At 41.7% G+C, this 20,625-nt stretch overlaps 1 protein-coding gene across 6 annotated transcripts in view; it reads left to right on the top strand.

The window, feature by feature from the left end:
• Positions 1–20,625, top strand: part of rgmb (repulsive guidance molecule BMP co-receptor b) — a 160,122-nt gene that overhangs the window by 63,939 nt on the left and 75,558 nt on the right. For 3 of the 6 annotated variants that reach the window (XM_078396442.1, XM_078396441.1, XM_078396443.1), the window contains one exon: positions 15,716–15,787. The exons of the other annotated variants lie outside the window; for them this stretch is intronic. In XM_078396442.1, coding sequence (XP_078252568.1) covers positions 15,760–15,787 — 28 coding nt within the window. In that variant the 5' untranslated portion in view covers positions 15,716–15,759. Of the gene's footprint in view, positions 1–15,715; positions 15,788–20,625 lie in introns of those variants that run through there. 6 annotated transcript variants of the gene reach the window in all.

The following is a 20,625-nucleotide window of genomic DNA, read 5'->3' as shown; positions in this document are numbered from 1 at the left end:
TGAAGCCGGTCCGTGATGTGTTGAACCCTGGCACCAGGGAGGCAACAGACCATCCTCAAGTCCCTCCTGCTGCCACAGAATCTTCTGTCCGTCCCTCGGACGATGGAGTCACCGACCACTACGGCTCTTCCTGACTTCGGTCTCCCCTGTCGAGTATCCTTGCCAACAGGTCCGCCACTCGGACTGGAAACGTCTTCTGCCCCGACAGTTCCCAAGAGGGTATACCTATTTGCAATAGGCACAGCCACTGGGGTCTCCTGTAGTCCTCATCCCCTCCCCCCTGAAACAGTCTCCCACCTTCGCTCGACCTGGACCCTTGGCGTGACAGCCTCACAATAGGTCCTGTCGAGGAAACTCTCGCATTCCCGGATGGCCCTGAGGTCATCCAACTGCCTATCCAACTCCACCACACGTCCATTCGGGAGCTGCACCTGGACACAGATCTTGCAGGTGTAGCTCCCAGAAGCTCCAGCGACGTCCCAGTCTTCCCACATCCTGCAGGAAACACACTGCACCAACTTTTCCGCCATTACCTTGTGTCTATAAACAGTTCTGGCTTAAAACAATTGTAACCTCCTCACCTCAGCCTGCTCTTTTTAAACTGCCTTTTCCACTGCAATTAACACTTACTTTTCTTCTCAGCCAACGGGCGTCCTTGCTCTGCTCCCGGACTTTTCAAACGGACTACTAGCGTCCTCTTGGCGCTCTTTTTAAACTGCCTTTTCCACTGCAATTAACACTTACTTTTCTTCTCAGCCAACGGGCGTCCTTGCTCTGCTCCCGGACTTTTCAAACGGACACCCGTTCTAATCAAGAATTTGTCTATCTCTGCCTTAAAAATATCCATTGACTTGGCCGCCTCAGCCCTCTGTGGCAATGAGTTCCACAGATTAACTACCATCTGACTAAAGAAGTTCCTCCTCACCTCCTTTCTAAAAGAGCTCCCTTTAATTCTGAGGCTATGACCTCTGGTCCTAGACTCTCCCACCAGTGGAAACATCCTTTCCACATCCACTCTATCTATGCCTTTATATCCTGACAACTTTACAACAATAGGCCACTGAAACATTTTTTATCCCTCTCCAGGAACTTTCCTTTCACAGATGTCAGGCTTACAATGTAGTTCCTGAATCTGTAGTTCCCAGGTTTTTCTTTGTGAAAGGGCCTATTTCCACGCCGTATCTCTAAACGAGACTAAACTAAGGTAAACCATTCTTTCAGCGTACTCTATTTTAGTTTCCTATGTGGTCAGAGCAAATAAATTAAAACTTTTGTAAAGGTTGTGTTAAAATATTGTGTCAATCAGCTAAAGTTAATATCATTCAAAGCAGTCTTTTTTCAGCCTGGAAAAGTAGTCTATTTTTCCAGACTGGACTCTGCAAAGACATTGATGATGCTCCCTATGGTGGTGTCCTCTTGAGCCATAAAACATTGAATTTTTGCACGAGGGAAGCCCAGTGAGATTTTTGAAAATACCTCAGGAATTAAAGGCAATGGTAAATTAGGACAACTATTTGAAGCTGGGTTTTAACAAAAAAATCATTGAGTTTTTCGCACAAATCAAGGTCACATTTCCGACTTGTGAGTAAATTGTAAGATGTCAAGGCATTTGATTCAATGAGGAAACATAGAAAATAGGTGCAGAAGTAGGCCATTCGGCCCTTTGAGCCAGCACCGCCATTCAGTGTGATCTTGGCTGATCATCCACAATCAGTACCCCGTTCCTGCCTTCTCCCCATATCCCTTGATCCCTTTAGCCGTAAGAGCTCTTTTGAATGCATCCAGTGAATCGGCCTCCACTGCCTTCTGAGGCGGAGAATTCCACAAATTCACAACTCTCCGGGAGTGAGAGGGTCTTCCAGAGCTTCCTGTCTAAATTATTCCACCACCTGGCACCTAAAACTGGACCTTTCCCTGAACACATTGTTGCCTGTGGGAATCTGCTGTGCACAAGCTGGCTGCCTCATTTTCCCTTATCACAGCAGCAACTGTTTTTTTCAAATGTCCTTCATGGCTGTAAAGCAGATGGGAACATTGTGAAGTAGTGAAAGTTGCTACATAAATGCAACTCCTTTTGCACTCGTGGAAGAGTAGAAGAAAAATCTGAAAGAGTAATGAAGATTACAAACAAAGATAGAGAAAGGAAAAAAAGCTTAAAATAATTTTGTACTTCATTCGTGAACTGAAAAATCTCTTTCCCTGGGCAGGAAAGTGCCAAACATCAACGTTGCACAAAGTGAATGGTCTGTCGTAGCTGTAGATAATTTGCCATCTCAATAATAAACAGGTTGTAACGAGAACAGTTCTAGAGAAGTTCTAACAGCATTTTTGCCCAGCCCAATAACATGAATATGAAGTAGGTGGGACAAATTTAATGTGTTGGTAATTGGTTGGATGGGTGCTCGATAACACACAGTACCATCGATGGTAATATTTGCTTTCCTCTGATTAATTGGAGTGGTGCTTAAATGTGGTGGATTTTTGTTTCCTGTGTTAGTTCAATTAATGAAAAAATGAATTACCTGCATAGGCAGAAGAATCTTTACTCTGTGCAGCCTTGCCTATGGTCAATAAATCACCGCAAATAGCTCGTGTGTCAGTGATGTTAGTTAAAAAAATCAGTAGAGTAGCTTTCAGTGAAGTAATACTTCTAACCATCAGGTAACAAAGGTTATTTGTCATGTGTTTATTGCACGCAGGTGCAGTGGTTTATTTTTTTAAAAAGGCTTTAAAACGTGTAGAGGGCTGCAGCCTGTATCCTGTTTTAACAGTTGGGTGAATTGATGAAGTCAGCCTCATCTTGAAAGTTGCTGGAATATGGATCTATAAGTCTAATTGCATTCTATATCTGCATACTAATTCCCAGCTGTTCATGGCAGTCGCAGGTTGGGCTGCCTGAATTACTGTATGCATACTCACATGCCAGAAAAAGCATACCTAAAGCAAAGTGAAATAACTTACGATGCGTATAAAACTATCACTTTCATTCTGCTGAATTCATTTTTAGAATTGCTGACAGCCTTTGAAACATCAGCAATTTAATACAACTTGTGGAGTCGCAAATAAAGTCAAATTTCCATGCAAAATATTTTTCCACAAAGAGCTCATCAAATGTTAGTCTGACCCAGGAATTTACTGTTCCTGGCTCTCCTTGGGCTCCCAGTTGGCGAGCTGAAAATGCATACTTCAGGCAAATTATGCGTTCATGTTTCATTTTTGGCACTTCCTCTGTCATAAGGATTGGCTTACCCTTGGGTTAGTTGAAAATGCCATATTTCTCTTTCATTGTTCTTGTAAACAATCTTTGAGGGTTTTGAAGTAAAGAATATTTACCAAGTTGAACAGTCCACTTAGATGAGGTCTTGACATAATTTATTTTAGGTTGAGCTGTTTGGATTTTAGCAGGATTTCACTGTTTGCAATCTTGTAATGTCAAATTAAATACTGAAGCTTAAATATGGTGTGAATGTTCTTTAATGAGTACTGGCAGTTTACAACCAACAATATCCTCAACGTGTAAAATGCGGTTTCTGAGAATGGGATTTTATGTTTGTATATACATGTATACATATACGTAGGTGGATATATATATATATATATATATATATATATATATATATATATATATAAAATAGAATGTATTTCTTTACTATTATAGCTTTTTTTATCATGGGTGAGCTTGAAAAACTTCACACTTATTAAAAGTTTATTTTGATGGTCAAAATAATTTCTTCTTTGCTGAAAGAATGCAAATGTGGTGTGTTAATCACATAAGCTGCAGGTAATTTTGTTAACTGGCATGCACAAGGCATGTATGTGTCAGCGCATGTCAGCTTTATGGCATTTTCAGATCAGTTATCAATGCACCTGTCACAAAGTTAAATCTAAGTAATTAACAGTGTAAATATCTTTATAATAATACTTTTATTTACAACTGCCAGTTAACCGTTCTGGTCCATAAAGTGAACAACTTGAAATGCGTTGACTCTTTCCATCAAGTTCTGAATTTTTGTTGGTGATTTTTTTTAAATAGCAAATTTACAATTTTAAAAAAGGTTCTCTTTTTTTGGCCTTTTTCTGTCAATGCCCTATATATATTTACTAGACCAAGTGGACCCTTTGGGACCAAAACTCTCCTGCATTGGTGCAGCACCCTCTCCTCCCCCCCCTCCCCTCCTTCCCTCTCCCCTTGTCCCCCCTGCCCCCTCCCCTCCTCTCCCTCCCCCTACCCCTCCCCCCCACTCCATCCCCCTCAACCTCCCCCCCCTTATCCTCCCCTCTCCCTCCCCCTCCTCCCTCCCTCCCTCCCCCTCCCTCCCTAGGAGATAGATTTAAACTTTAAAATGTGAATAACTAAAAATATAACAACGATTTCAATGAAACTTCTTCCATTAGCACCAAAGGGACGACGGTGAGTAAGGTGGGCCTAAAATTGTATATAGATATCAGCGCCAGATCTGAAATTGATTTCACCAATTTAAATAGACCAATCTGCTTACTCATTCCTCTATTTATTTTACCATGTTAATCTTATTGCTTATGTATGTCATGTTTATTTAGATTAAGATTAGTTTATTACCAAATACACCCAGGCATAATGAAATTGCTTGTTTGCATGGGCACAGGGATCCCCCATCTCCTGTTGTCTTTGTCCCATACATAGAAATATAGAAACATAGAAAATAAGTGCAGGAGAAGACCCTTTGGCCCTTCGAGCCAGCACCGCCATTCAATATGATCATGGCTGATCATCTAAAATTAGTACCCCATTCCTGCTTTTTCCCCATATCCCTTGATTCCTTTAGCCCGAAGAGCTAAATCTAACTCTCCCTTGAAAACGTCCAGTGAATTGGCCTCCACTGCCTTCTGTGCCAGAGAATTCTACAGATTCACAACTCTCTGGGTAAAAATCATCTTGGTGGCAAATGCAAATTTGTTTTCATGAAGATAAATTCTAAAAACGCAGCTGATGGAGTGGCAGGTGGAGTCCATGGACCGGTTCAAAAACTGTGTGTCAATCAACTGATCACAGTCTTCATTGATATCTTCAACCACTTACATCAACAGTCTACTGACACCATCTGCTTTCCGGAAACCTTCGACATTCAAGACCCAAGAAAAATAAAGTAACCTGTCTCAATCATTATTGTCCAATAACTGTAATATCGGCCTGATTGAAGTGATTTCAGAAACTGGCATGGACCACATCTGCGCCAGTCTTCTGGGCAATCGGCAATCCCTTATGTAAAGGAAAAGTAGATCCACAGAGACTAGAAACACAGAAACAACTTCATGCTTAACATCAGCAAAATGAAAGAATTGATTTGTTGACCAAAGGGGGTGAGGAGGTGAACCCAACCCTTTCCTCGACAACAGAGCTGCTGAAGAGATGGTGGACAATTTCAAATTACTTGGCATCTTTATCAGCAGCACCCTAACCTAGTTCCTTCACATTGATATCGGAATTGACCGGAAGTGGCTGTGCCTTGCGGCTGCAGCTCACCGGCAGTCTGTCTGTCTTTTTTCTTTCTTTGTCTATTGTTAGCGTTTAGATGTATGTAATGAGCTATTTTTAGCTGTGTATATGTGGGGGGTGGTGGGGGGGGAAACCTTTAAAAAAAATCTCTTCCTCAACAGAGATGCGACCTTTTTCCATGTCGTATCTTCGTTCGCGCTACGGCCTAACACCGTGGAGTTGGCGGCCTCCAGCTGGGATCGACCTTGAAGGCTCCGGTCGCAGGGCCTGGACTTACCATCTCTGAGCTGGTCGACTTTCGGAGGTTGTGGTGGCGCTGTGGCTGCGACGCCACCTTCGGAGGCTTCGGCCGCGGGCTCTGTGGACCGCAACATCGGGAGCTCGCAGGTCCCTGGCTGGCGACCGGCTTTCGGGAGCTCCAGCCGTAGCAGATTCGACCGCCCCGAATCGCAAGGCTCGATCGACCCGTTCGCAGGACCTTCATCGCCTTGCGTGGCTCGGCCGCGGCACCTTCCATCGTCCGGTGGGGGCTCAGGACCTTCATAGGCCTGCTCGGCTCGGCCCTGGGACCTTCCATCGCACGGCGGGGGTTTCAAAAGTCGGGAGCCTCGATCGCCTCGAGGCAGCAGTTTGACTGCCTGACCGCGGGAGACGAACAGAGGAGGAGATAAGACTTTTCTTTGCCTTCCATCACAGTGAGGGTGTGCCTGGAGGAATCACTGACTGTGTTAAACTTATGTAATTGTGTGTCTTGTGCTCTTTATTGTTTATGACTGCATGGTAATGATAATTTCATTCAAATCTATTTTTGAATGACAATAAAAGCAATTTTATTTGATTTGATATCGGTGTAAAAAAAGCACATCCATGTATTTACTTTCATTGGCATCTGAAAAGATTCAGCATGATTCTCTCACATTTCTACAAGTGCACTATGAAAAAGGATGCATCTCAGCCTGGTATGGCAACTGCACTGTTCTTGACCACTTGAATCTGCAGAGAGTAGTGAACATAGCCCAGCCCTGAAGAAGGGTCTCGACCCGAAACGCCACCCATTCCTTCTCTCCAGAGATGCTGCCTGTCCCGCTGAGTTACTCCAGCTTTTCGTATCTATCTTCGGTGTAAACCAGCATCTGTCGTTACTGCCTACACAGCCCAGTCCTTCACAGGCTCATCTCTTCCTTCCATCCAGTTCATCTTCATGGTGCATTGCCTCAGGAAGGCTAGAGGTATTGTCAAGGATACCTGTCAACCCTGGCCATTCCCTTTTCTCTCTTCTATCTTCTGGGAGAAGCTAGAGGAGCTTAAAAGCTTCAATGGCCAGACTTAAGAACAGCGTCTTCCCGACTAACTCCTGAATCAATCACCACTTTCACCCCCCCCATTCCTGCAGCTGCTGCCACATACTCCTTCTCTTAACTCTACCTCATTCTATTATTGTACTTTAATATTTTTTCACTTCTTCATAATGCAGTACAATCTTGCTGCTTTGCACTCATAAGTATTGTCACTTTTATAATTCCTGTATGTTTACACTGCATTATGAGCTTCATGTGAACAAGGAGTATATCTTAATGAAGAAGATTGAAGATGAAGCATAATAATACATTAAATAATAAGCTGTTTAATTGCCAATTTATTTCCGATTATTGCATGTTAGAATGACAGCCTGTTAGTGATATTTGAAACGTTTTAAAATTTGATTCAGGGAAATCAACATCACACTTTAATGACCAATGTTGATAGATGTTATAAATGATCCTTCATTAGTTTCTAAACCTTTTCCAACAATTTGTTTATAATGGAAAAAGTTATTTTCAGAGATGCAAACAATTGTTTCTAGTACAAATCACTCCTGTTAGTAATTTTGCTATTGTGTTGAAAACTCGGACACTTTCAATGCAAACAAAAATCCAATCACTCCGGTTGTATGACATTGCACTTTGGAAATAGAGATGGATTGGATGCAGGATATCACTTGTGGATATCCAAATCCAAATGCCCTTCCATATATTTACTAGTATTTTTGGTCTACTGTTTTGAGCTCGGTTGACCAAGAATATTAGACTTTTAGAACATAGAACATGGTAATGTGCAGCACAGGAACTGGCGCTTTGGCCCACAATCTCTGTGCTGAACATGATGCCAAGATAAACTAATGCCATCTGCCTTCACATGATCCATATCCCTCCATTTCCTTAATATCCATATACCTATCTAAATGACTCTTAAATGGCCCCATCGTATCTGCCTCCACCACCATCCCTGGCAACTCAATCCAGGCACCTACCATCCTCTGTCTAAAACAAATTTACCCAACATATCTCCTTTAAACTTTGCCCCTCTCACCTTAAAGGTATGCCCTCTAGTCTATGACATTTCCACCCTGGGGAAAAAGGATCTGACTGCCTATCCTAGTTATGCCCCTCATTGTTTAAGACACTTCCATCAGGTCACCCCTGAAACTCCGGTATTCCAGAGAAAACAATCCAAGTCTGTCTGATCACTACTTATGGCTAATACTCTTTATCCAGAGAGCGTTCTGATAAACCTCTTCTGCATCCTCTCCAAAGCCTCCACATCCTTCCAGTAATGGAGCAACTTGAGTTGCACACAATACTCCAAACATAACCTAACCAAAATCCTATAAAGCTGCAACATGACTTCCTGATTCTTATATTCAGTGCCCCGACCAATAAAAGCAAGTGCACCATATGCCTTCTGTGCCACTCTATCTCCTTGTGTTGCCCCTTTCAGGGAGTTATGGACTTGGACCCCAAGATCATCTCTGTACATTCATGTTGTCAAGCATCTTGCCATTAACAGTGCAACTCCAGCAATCTTGGTGCTGTTTGCAAATATATTAATCAATCCATCTACATTTATACTCAAGTAATTTATATTTATATATCACAAGCAACAGAGATCCCAGCACAGATCCCTGTGGAACTCCAGTGTTCAGCCATCCAGCCTAAATAATGCCCTTTCCCCCACAGCCCCCTTGTCTTCTTTTAGTAAGCCAGTTCTGAATCCATATGACCAAGTCATTGTGAATCCTGTGCATCTTAATCTTCTGGATCAGCCTACCAGGGGGAACTTTATCAAGCGCCTTACTAACATCTATGTAGACATTGGAAAGACATTCACTTAGATATTCTGTTGCAGTGTCCTGGATGCGGTGTATTGAGAGTAACAGTTTGAAATGGAGAACCAGTGGAGTGCAAAAAATTAGCTTGCCATTTTGGTGGACTTTTAGCTAGAATTTGAATCCAATCATACAGATGGAGTAAGAATAGGCTTTTTGGGTGAAGTGGATTTGAGTTGATATTAACCCAGATTTTGATGGACTTCAGCTCAGAATCACAGGAAACTGCAGCTAAACCACAATAGCTAGTTATTTAAATATATCTGGGAGATAGCAGAAGTTATAATATTTAATGCACAATGTTCAGGTAGAGCTATTATGCTATATGCCTAATGGCACTTGTAAGAATGATTTAAAGGTGAATTAGCTACATCATTTACTCCCATTGTTGGTGGGTTGCAAGTGATTTTGAGGTAAGTTGACGATCCTGTGAGAGTGAATGGCTTTTAGCGAAAGGCATGGGGGAAGAGAAATGCTCTGAGAGCTGGCATGACGTGATGGGCCAGGTGCCCGTGGCAGAAGGAAATATGGAAAAGAGACTAGAGACATTTTTATATGTCTTATTTTAAGGGCACAAGGTCATAAGGAGTAGGGGTAAAATTAGGCCATTCGGCCCATCAACTGTACTCCACCATTCAATCGTGGCTGATCTATCTCTCCCTCCTAACCCCATTCTCCTGCCTTCTCCCTATAAACTCTGACACATGTACTAATCAAGAATTTTTAATTTATTAATCACACCCAGCATTTGAGGAACATTGATGAGCAATTCAACAATCTGGTGGGGTGAGACATAGAAACATAGAAAATAGGTGCAGAATGTATGCTTCATTTTGGGCTTTCTGGACCCAGGGATTTCCATGTGTCACTGAGGACGTTATAATTTTCAAGGAGACTTTGAGAACTGAAACACTTCTTCTGCCAACCTGGAATACATTTGTTGTGATAGAGATCAGAGTATAGTGCTTGTTTTGGCATCTGGTTGGGACCCTTCTTCAACTGAATCGCCACCTATCCATTCCCTCCCCAGATGCAGTCCATTTTCTTAAGATTCTAGCATTTGCAATTTCTTGAGTATCTGTTGCGTTGACGGCTTTGCTTGACGTTAGTCTGAACTTGGACGGGGTCAGTGGTGGATCCATTGGTTAGGATCACAGGTTACAGATCACATTGTGTATCCTTTGAGGTATGATAACACATTTTTGAAGATAATCATGTATGAGAATGAGTATAGGAGCAAAGAGGTCCTTCAGCAGTTGTACAGGGCCCTAGTGAGACCGCACCTGGAGTACTGTGTGCAGTTTTGGTCTCCAAATTTGAGGAAGGATATTCTTGCTATTGAGGGCGTGCAGCATAGGTTTACTAGGTTAATTCCCGGAATAGTGGGACTGTTATATGTTGAAAGACTGGAGCGACTAGGCTTGTATACACTGGAATTTAGAAGGATGAGAGGAGATCTTATCGAAACGTATAAGATTATTAAGGGGTTGGACACGTTAGAGGCAGGAAACATGTTCCCAATGTTGGGGGAGTCCAGAACAAGGAGCCACAGTTTAAGAATAAGGGGTAGGCCATTTAGAACTGAGATGAGGAAAAACTTTTTCAGTCAGAGAGTTGTGAATCTGTGGAATTCTCTGCCTCAGAAGGCAGTGGAGGCCAATTCTCTGAATGCATTCAAGAGAGAGCTAGATAGAGCTCTTAAAGATAGCGGAGTCAGGGGGTATGGGGAGAAGGCAGGAACGGGGTACTGATTGAGAATGATCAGCCATGATCACATTGAATGGCGGTGCTGGCTCGAAGGTCCGAATGGCCTCCTCCTGCACCTATTGTCTATTGTCTATTGCCTATTGTCTATTGTCATTAGTGAAGTTATGAATGGCCATAATCAGTAGTTGGTGCAGCATTTTACTTTGGTTTGTGCTTCATTTAAAGTCAGTTCCATTGTACCATTTGATGGAAAAATCCTAGTTACATTTCACGGGGAGCTATTTGGCCATTAGCTGAATATATTTGAAGATAATTTTTGTGATGATTTTCCTGTGGTAGACACCAGGCTGAAACCCCTTGGATTATCACATAAGGTATTTTTCTATGCTAGAAGATAGTTGTGATTGCAGCTTTTCTGAGCTTCCCCGGGGTATAAGCCTCCATGCAGATTTTGAAGATGAGATCATGCACTCTTCTAGTTTTCAGTATTTATACATGGATCACTTCTGCACCAGACTGCACATCTCCAGTCCAAGAAACCCATGTGTTAATGGGTAATTAGTTCCTGCATCTCCTGGTGATTCTCATCAAACTAGTCTCTGTATTTTCTGGTGGAGGTGCCATAAGTATCTTCCTAGGTGTTACTTCTAATGGACTACAGCCAAGACCAGACTCTGTGGTCACTGTGGCTCCTCTTGGTTGGAGGTCATTAGGTTCTCTGTGTGGTGCTCACAAGATAGAGCTTTCCACTGTTACAGAATTAAAACTAGAAGGAGAATGTTGGAAATGGCCAGGAGATTAGGCCTATGGAGAGAGAGAAAAAAACAAGTTGGTATTACAGATGGTTTCATTGGTTTATTATTGACACAAGTACTGAGATACAGTGAAAAACTTTGTTTGCCTATTTATTTGTCAAGTCATACCATACATAAACACATCCACATGGTGGGAAATAGAAAGAGAATTGCAGAACTCGTGGACTTCATCAACATCACCACCAATTTTCATCCTGCACTCATATTTAATTGGACCATCTCTGACTCCTCCTTCCCCTTTCTTGATCTCACAATATCTATCACAAGAAATAGACAGACATCTATTACAAACCCATTGACTATCTTCTCTACACTTCTTCCCACCCTGCTTCCTCCAAAGACTCTATCCCCTACTCCCAATTCCTCCATCTAAGCCGCATCTGTGCCCAAGATGAGGTGTTCGATGCTAGAACATCCGAGATGTCCTCATTCTTTAGGGAACGGGGGTTCCTCTCTCCCATCATAGATGAGGTCCTCACTCGTGTCTCCTCGATACCCCGCAGCTCCGCCTTTGCTCCCCCTACCCTAGTCGCAACAGAGACAGTCCCCCTGGTCCTTACCTTATCGGGCGTCACGGTGGCGCAGCAGTAGAGTTGCTGCCTTACAGCGAATGCAGTGCCAGAGACCCGGGTTCGATCCCTAGTACGGGTGCTGTCTGTACGGAGTTTGTACGTTCTCCCCGTGATCTGCGTGGGTTTTAGACAATAGACAATAGACAATAGGTGCAGGAGTAGGCCATTCAGCCCTTCGAGCCAGCACCGCCATTCAATGCGATCATGGCTGATCACTCTCAATCAGTACCCCGTTCCTGCCTTCTCCCCATACCCCCTCACTCCGCTATCCTTAAGAGCTCTATCCAGCTCTCTCTTGAAAGCATCCAACGAACTGGTCTCCACTGCCTTCTGAGGCAGAGAATTCCACACCTTCACCACTCTCTGACTGAAAAAGTTCTTCCTCATCTCCGTTCTAAATGGCCTACCCCTTATTCTTAAACTGTGGCCCCTTGTTCTGGACTCCCCCAACATTGGGAACATGTTTCCTGCCTCTAATGTGTCCAATCCCCTAATTATCTTATATGTTTCAATAAGATCCCCCCTCATCCTTCTAAATTCCAGTGTATACAAGCCCAATCGCTCCAGCCTTTCAACATACGACAGTCCCGCCATTCCTGGAATTAACCTAGTGAACCTACGCTGCACGCCCTCCATAGCAAGAATATCCTTCCTCAAATTTGGAGACCAAAACTGCACACAGTACTCCAGGTGCGGTCTCACCAGGGCCCGGTACAACTGTAGAAGGACCTCTTTGCTCCTATACTGAACTCCTCTTGTTATGAAGGCCAACATTCCATTGGTTTTCTCCGAGATCTTCGGTTTCCTCTCATACTCCAAAGACGTATGTTAATTGGCTTGGTAAATGTAAAAGTTGTCCGTAGTGGGTATACGCTCGTGTTAATGTGTGGGAATCGCTGGTCGGCGCGGACCCTGTGGGCCGAAAGGGCCTGTTTCCGCGCTGTATCTCTAAACTAAACATCCCATCAGTCGTCGCATCCGCAGAGACCGATCCCTCCGCAATCCCCTGGTTAACTCGTTCCTTCCCACTCAAACCACCCTCCCCAGGTACCTTCTCCTGCAACCGCAGAAGATGCAACACCTGTCGCTATACCTTCTCCCTCGCCTCTGTCTAAGGACCCCGACAGTCCTTTCAGTTTAAGCAGAGGTTCACTTGCACCTCCTCCAACCTCATCTACTGTATCCGTTGTTCAAGATGTGGACTCTTATACATCGGCGAGACCAAACACAGACTGGGCGATCGTTTTGTGGAACATCTTCATTGAACAACAACGTGGAACAACAAATGTTGGTGATATTCACATCTCGGAACTTGAATCTCTCAACCATTTCCACTTCAGCACCATTGAGACAGACAGGGCATGTACATCATCTTACTTTCTGAAGTCAAAGTTGTTGTCTTGACACCATGTTATGAATCTTTGTGTCTCCTTCCTGAACTCCATTTCCTCATTGTTTGAGATTTAGCCTACTATGTTGGTGTCATCTGCAAACTAGCAAATGGAGTTAGAACAGTATTTTACTGCACAGTTATAAGTATTTAGGAAGTATAATAAGGGGTTGAGGACAGAGCCTAGGAACGTGAGGGATAACCTATTTGCAATGGTGGGTGTATGGAAAGAGCTGCTGGGGGAGGTAGCTGAGGCAGGTACTATCACAATGTTTAATACCCATTTAGACAGGTACATGGACAGGATAGATTTAGAGGGATATATGGCAAACACAAGCAGGTGGGACTAACGTAGGTGGGATTAGTTGTTGTGGGCAAGTTGGGCCTGTTTCCATGCTGTATGACTCTATGACCAGAGTTTATCAGTGAGCAGGGTGCTTTAAGTTTAGAACCGGGTAGGTTAGAATGAGTATGGGGGGTAGGGGATGTAAAAGTGAGGCTAAGAATGTCACATCAGCAATTGGAAATTATTAGATCGAGAGAGCATAAAAAGGCCAGAAGGGGAGGTCCTGGTGTGGGGAATTCTGGAGATAGGTGCAAGAATCCACATGAAGATTCTAACTTAAATACTGAGAGCATCATTCCGATCTTGCAATTGGTGGATGATGACTTTCTAGTCACAGCTGCAGAGATATAGCTCTCTGAGCAAATTCTCAAAAGTTAGACCAATTTAATTAAGTGTCCAAAAGTGGTTGGGTGTCCATTTTACAACAGAAGATTTGAATTGCCTGCTGATCGAGGAAGTCTGTGCCAACCTACATATGACAAATACATTGCCTGCTGATCGAGGAAGTCTCAAGACTTAGAATTTTCATCCCCAATTTTATGAGATGAAGAATCCACTCGGAATATACTGGCATTGAAAATTGAAGGCTATTACAGGTGGCCCTTGGAAGCTGATATTCACAAAAATAAGGAAAAATGAGGGTCAAGTTATAGAGTTTGTCAAGAGTGTGGAACTAAACTACTGGACACTCGTTCTGCTGTGTAGGGCTCTCATGATCATTTCTTGATGATCATTGTCATAAAAGCCAAGATGACTTTATTGTTCTTATCATTGCTCATTCGAAATGGTTTGAAGTTATGCACAGTATCAGAATGTACAATTCACGAGCTGGGTATTTTTTGTAACCATGTTATACCTAAAGAGTTGATGTCTGAATATCAACCTTAATTGACAACATATCTGTTTGAAATGTTTCAAGAGGTACAATATCAAGCATACTATATGGCCTCTAGTGGTGCAGCTGAATTCTGTGAATTCTTAAGTGTTAATGAAGAGATTTTCCAAAGTTGGTTGAATTTAATCATATTTAGGTAACTTATAAATATTCCACCACCAGTGTGTCAAATTTCAAATGCCCTTGAGTGTATAACACCTCAATTTGGAGGAGTAATTGGAGAGTCTCTAATTGAATCAATAGCAAAATTATGATTCGCTTGCTAACAATTATATAATAATAATAATAATAATAATAATAATTTATTTGTCATATGTAGGTTGGCACAGGGTCAACGGTACAATGAAATGTATTTGACAAGACAACGGGTCACCTCAGCAATAATATTCCAAGGATAAATAAGATAAAAATGAAATTAGGAAGGTAAAAAGACAATATTAAAATAATCAACATATATGGTGTGAAAAGTGTTTATGAGTTCAGAAGCCTGATGGCCTGATGGTAAAAACTGTTCTTAAGTCTCAATTCACCATGAGGAGGTAACAAGAAGTAGTTCAAGGAACATGAGAAGAATATTAACAAATAACTTCAGCCTGTGGAAGTAAGACTGTACAAATCCACGGTACCTAACAATATCTTGTCTGAATTGAGAGAAAAATTCAGAAGTATCTCCATTGCCAAATGTTCACAGAGGGGCTAATCAAATCATATTCTGACGTTACATTTATTCCAGAAATGGATATCACACCACCCGCTGAAATGGAGAGGAGAGTCAACTGTGATTTAAATCAGGATGTCAAGCATTCTTCAGATCTAGAAATAACTACAATGCCTGAGACCCAAATTCAGTTGAAACGTCTAAAACATCTGGGAAAACCAGTGAACAGATTGAGCTCTGTGTATGTTAAGCACTTTCAATGAAGGGAAACAGTGTAGTGAATTAGTAAGTAAATAACTAAATAAGTCACATGTGCATGTAACGTGTAGATGTGATGTAAGCACATGTGGAAGTTGTTAGTCTGCAATAAAGTGTGTACACATGTTCTGAAGCTTCTGGTGTCTCCTAGTGATTATTATAATCCTGACCAGGTCTACAAATCTGGCTTACAATCTCCCAGTACCCGAAAATGAGATTAATGAAAAGGGTTACAAGGAACCTCATGCATTTCATAAATGTCAGTGCAGGTGATGCCCGCATCAGGGGAGTAGCCTTCCTAGAAAATGGTCTGTGTTGCAATGTTGCGTAGCCTGAAGCCATGTCTGTGCAGTACTAAGGAAATGTGAGTTAAAATAAAATGGTGTATTTACTTTTTATAGGAGCAAATTTTTACGATACGATACAATATTGATAGAACTTTATTTATCCCAGGAACGAAATTGGTCTGCTAACAGTCATAAAACACAACAAGATACATGAAACGTGAAATTAAAGTGACGAGTGGTAAGTCCAGGATTGGGCATGTGCAAAGATTGGGGAGGGGGGAGTCAGTGTACCCCACGACTGGAGTGATGATGTATCCCCGAATGTAACACCCCACATATGTGTATGATGTATCCTGGATTCTAGGGGATTGATTTGTGAATTCCATAAAGGCAAATACCAGTTATATGAGCTGTCATAATGTAGGGGTTATCCTGATAGATCAGTTTGGCTGAATGACCTGGTTTTATTCCGTATATGCTATATATGTATTATTGTATATATATTTTATTCTTTATTTTCTTTGCTTCAACGTTGGCAATTTTACATCAATATTATCTCAATTTCCATGTTGAAAATGTTCAAACAAGGCATGCTGTTCGGCTGAGAAGTGATCTGGACTGGAAGTACCTTGCATGAAAAAGTTTTGTGTTTACATTTTTAGATACTGAGTTTATCGAGGGTGTGGGTTAATGCAGGAAAATGATGATGAAACAGCTCGGCCATGATCATGTGAGCAATGGGGCATGCACGAGGGGCTGAATGGCCTACTTCTGCTTCTATTTCTTTGTTACTTATTTTGCCCTAAATTGAAATGCAGTTCATCGAAGAGTATGTAATCAAACTGTCATTAGCAGTTTAAAAACATAACTGGAAGCCAGGTTTTCTTTTGTTTTTCTTCTATAAATTTCACAAGGCATTCCACAATCCGTTGGTGAAAGCGGTCCATTTAAGTTAACTGCTCTTACTTGAAAAGAAGAAAATTGTCTGAAATTTTAGTTCAATTAGGCCACTTGCATTGAAGCTCACACAAGACAATGATGAGTATTCCTTGTATTTGGATAAATGGATACTGCTGTGAAGCGTTGGCATTAAAATTGCAGTCTTCCAACTACATCATTGAGAACAAAGACACCATTAAGGCATGCATCGTCATACCATGCAAAAATCTTAGTGCGGAATTTTTTTTGAAATGTTTTTTTCTACAATTTGGTAAAGATCATCTATCTCATAATGCAGGAATCCTGTGTGGAGACACACCCATGCAACATTTACTGTATATATTAGTTGTTAAGGTGAATTGGCTAAATATTAAATTTGTTAGCAATCTCACTGAAAACAATAGGTTAACTTTGACTTTTGGTGATAATAAGATAGTAGAATAGGAATAGGTAAAATGTTAACTTTTCATGAAGGGTTCTATTTACTTTAATGAAAAAGAAAATCAGGAATGAAATCTCTAACATCACCAAAGTAAAAGATGAATCGACACAGGCTTATCCCCAGCATGGGGGAATCTAAATCCAGAAGGTAGAGACAGGGTGAGAGGGTGAAGGGACCAGAAGGTCATTTTTTTCTCTCACAGTTGTGGAATGAGCTGCCAGAGGAAGTGGTGGTGGCGGGTACAATACGCTTATTCAAAAGACACCTTGGATAGGTACATGGATAGGAAAGGTTTGGAGGGATGTGGACCAGACACGGGCAAGTGGGACTAGCTCAGTTAGGCAACTTAATAAGGGTGGACAATAAGGTTTACCATGCTGAATGAATCCATAACTCCATGACTCGTATTGTTTGTTAAACACGTGAAGAGCTCGCTCATGGGAAAGGAAGGACTGTACCTCTTACACATGAGAGCAGAATTATTAACACAGTCTTTCTGCAGGCTTTGAGGATCATTGCAGAAATTGTCATTTGGATCTTCAGTGATATTCCATTGAGTGGACAGTATGATAGACTCTTCTGGGATGGTTGTCTATTTTCATTACGCTACACCAACTTTTAGAACATGCTTATTATTCTTGAGGTTCAAATGAAGATCCCATATCCTTAGCTGTTGTCTTATGGAAAGTCAGTCCACCCAGAATGCAGCATTTGGGTGTGGCCAATTGATAATGCATGGCAAGCACCATGTTTAGGATGATGGGTAAGTCATTAGAAAAGCAGTCCGACATCTAGATGATTGATGCAGGGCCATGCTTACCAATTCCAGTAGAGCAACTGTCGAATTTACATCAAGTAATGAAACAAATCCATAATTTTAAAAGTGGTTTGTTTCAGGAATGGAACCATGAAATCACAGGATTTTTCTCTAAAAACCATCTGGAACCAATATCTTTCAGGGAAGGAAATTTGCCTGTTTCCCACTCTGAACTATTTGTGACCGCAAATCCACCGATTCAGTTCAACCTTATCCGTCCCCAATTGAGAATTAAATGTCAAGAGTCAAAAGCATTTTATTGTCATATGTCCTGAAAGGGAATAATGAAATTCTTACTTGCAGCAGCACAACAGATAAACATAGTACTCAGTAAACACGATAGTAAAAAAAATTCAGTGTGTGTATGTTAATACATATGTATTTTTAAATTATTTGGAGTATGTAGTGTTTTATAGCCTGATGGTTGTAGGGAACCACTCTTTGTTCCTGGGCGTTAGAGTTGCCAAACCAGGCCATGATACAACCAGTCAATATGCTCTCTACTGTACACCTGTAGAAGTTCAAGAGAGCATTCATTGACATACTGAATCTTCTAAGGAAGTAGAGGCATTGATGGGGTTTCTTTATGATTGCATCAATGTGCTAGATTCAGGATTGATCTTCAAGGATATGCACGCCCAAGAATTTGAACTTTTTGACTCTCTCCACCACCGTCCCATCAGTGAAGACACATTTATGGATCCTCGACCTTCCTCTTCCAAAGTCAACAATCAGTTTCTTGGTTTTACTGACATTGACAGCAAGGTTGTGTTCTGGTACCATTTGGTCATTGATCGATATCCCTCCTGTACTCTGACTCATTATCATCTGTATTTCATCTGACAACGGTGGTATCATCAGTGAATTTGAGGATGGAATTGGAACTGTGACCGGCTACACTATCATGAGTATAGAGTGAGTAGAGCAGGGGGCTGAACACACAGCCTTGGGACTGAGCACACAGCCTTGAGGTGCTCCTGTGCTGATAGTTATCGAGGACGTGTTGCTGCCAATTTGTACAAATTGTGATCTATTGATGAGGATGAAGAGAATCCAATTGCAGAGGGATGTGTGGAGACCCTGTTCCATGAGCTTGGTCACCATTTTGGAGTGGATGAATGTGTTGAACGCTGAACAACAGATTGATGTATGTGTTTTTATCTTCCAAGTGGTCCAGTGCAGAGTTGAGAGCCAGTGAGATCACATCTTCCGTTGACCTGCTGTAGCGATTTTGAATAACGTCCATAGATTGTGAATGAGTGATAAGAAAATGTAGATGGCTCACCATTTTCCGTTGACATTGAAGTGTATTGCAATTGCTTATTCCCCTACCTGCAACATCTTGGGAATCACCATTGACCTGGAAGTGACATGCCCTGGACACGCAATCCCAATGGTGTATGAGCATGTCAAATGTTGTGTGTTCTGCAACGAGGGGGTCTACTTGCCCCTTTCACCATCTACGATTCATGGTTACAAGAGAAATTCGTGACAGTTCCACAGTGGCAAAAGATTGCTCTCATGATATTCAAGTAGCTCAAGGTCATTGAAAGAATGCTTTAACTCACTGAGGGAAAAGCAACCTGCTGATCTGTCATCCCCATTAACATCTCGATCTTTCACTCCAGTCCAACATTGATTTTATGCATTATATATAAAACTGAATAAAGCTTTCTTCCTGTTATAAGGAAAAACTCTGACCTTTATCATCTGGAAGGATGCGAGCAGTTGACATTTAACTACTCGCAAGAGGACTTCAAGTCGCGTATCATCCTCATTATTAAAGCAGAAATGAGGCAGACGACAAGTTGAGGCAAATTTAGAAGTTAGTTACTTTCAGTTGGTGCACAAACCTTTTGAAACCAGTTACTCTTAGTGTGCACTAATGGGAAAAAACATTGTAATTGGTGCTCTTTTAGTGTTGGATCATTCCACAAGGTGTGTAGGAAAAAAACTGCAGATGCTGGTTTAAATCGAAGGTAGACACAAAATGCTGGAGTAACTCAATGGGTCAGGCAGCATCTCGGGAGAGAAGGAATGGGTGACATTTCGGATCGAGACCCTTCTTCAGACATTCCACAAGGTGTGTGTGGGCGAAAACCCAGCACAAATAAAACTGGTGATGGTGTCCTGTTCTCTACCATTGTAGCACAGGTTTTCACATGTGTTGGACTCGGTTTTCATTTATTTGTTAGACATTTGTCAATGTTAAATTTGTATATTTATTTTTTATAAAACCCGTATCAGCTATGGATAAATCAATCAATGGATAATTTGGCTCTGAATTCATCTTTGTTCATTTCTCTAAACCTGTTCAAGCTTTTTTTAAATAAATGATTTTAAATTGTTCGTCTGGTCCACATGTTGATAACCGACATTTTTCTGGTGGTGAATCAAGGTGGAAGTGTACCAGCTAGCAAGGCAGAACTATTTTCCAAATCCAGTGAACTGATAACTTAAGCAGCTGTCCAGATATTTTCTCACCATGGTTTGAAACCCATTGCTACTATTTTCTGGTTGATGCTGGTTGATGCTGCTTTGAACACCTGCGGCTGTGCTTTGATGTAATGGTTCTGGAATTACACTCTCCATTCCACTCACGATGACTTTTGTGTACAGGCTGTTGAGGGGCCAGGAAGGGAGGGTTCTTTCTCGTAAGCAAAGGCAACCAGCCATGTCATCTCGCACCTTTGTTGCTTTAAATATTCTCGACACGGGAGCAAGTTACTTGCTTACTCGGAAACGGTGACATTTATAACAAGGTGGAAGGAAACCAGAACATGTATTGACCAATAGAAAATTCAGCAAGTTAATATGCTGATCAATTTATTTCAAGACTTGAACTTAACAAGCTTTATTAAGTATGTTTTTATAAACA

This window comes from Rhinoraja longicauda, chromosome 3 (genome assembly GCF_053455715.1).
Source record: "Rhinoraja longicauda isolate Sanriku21f chromosome 3, sRhiLon1.1, whole genome shotgun sequence".
NCBI classification, from domain to species: Eukaryota; Metazoa; Chordata; class Chondrichthyes; order Rajiformes; family Arhynchobatidae; genus Rhinoraja; species Rhinoraja longicauda.
The sequence above is the reverse complement of the archived record's forward strand: the minus strand, read 5'-3'. Positions and strand labels throughout refer to the sequence as shown.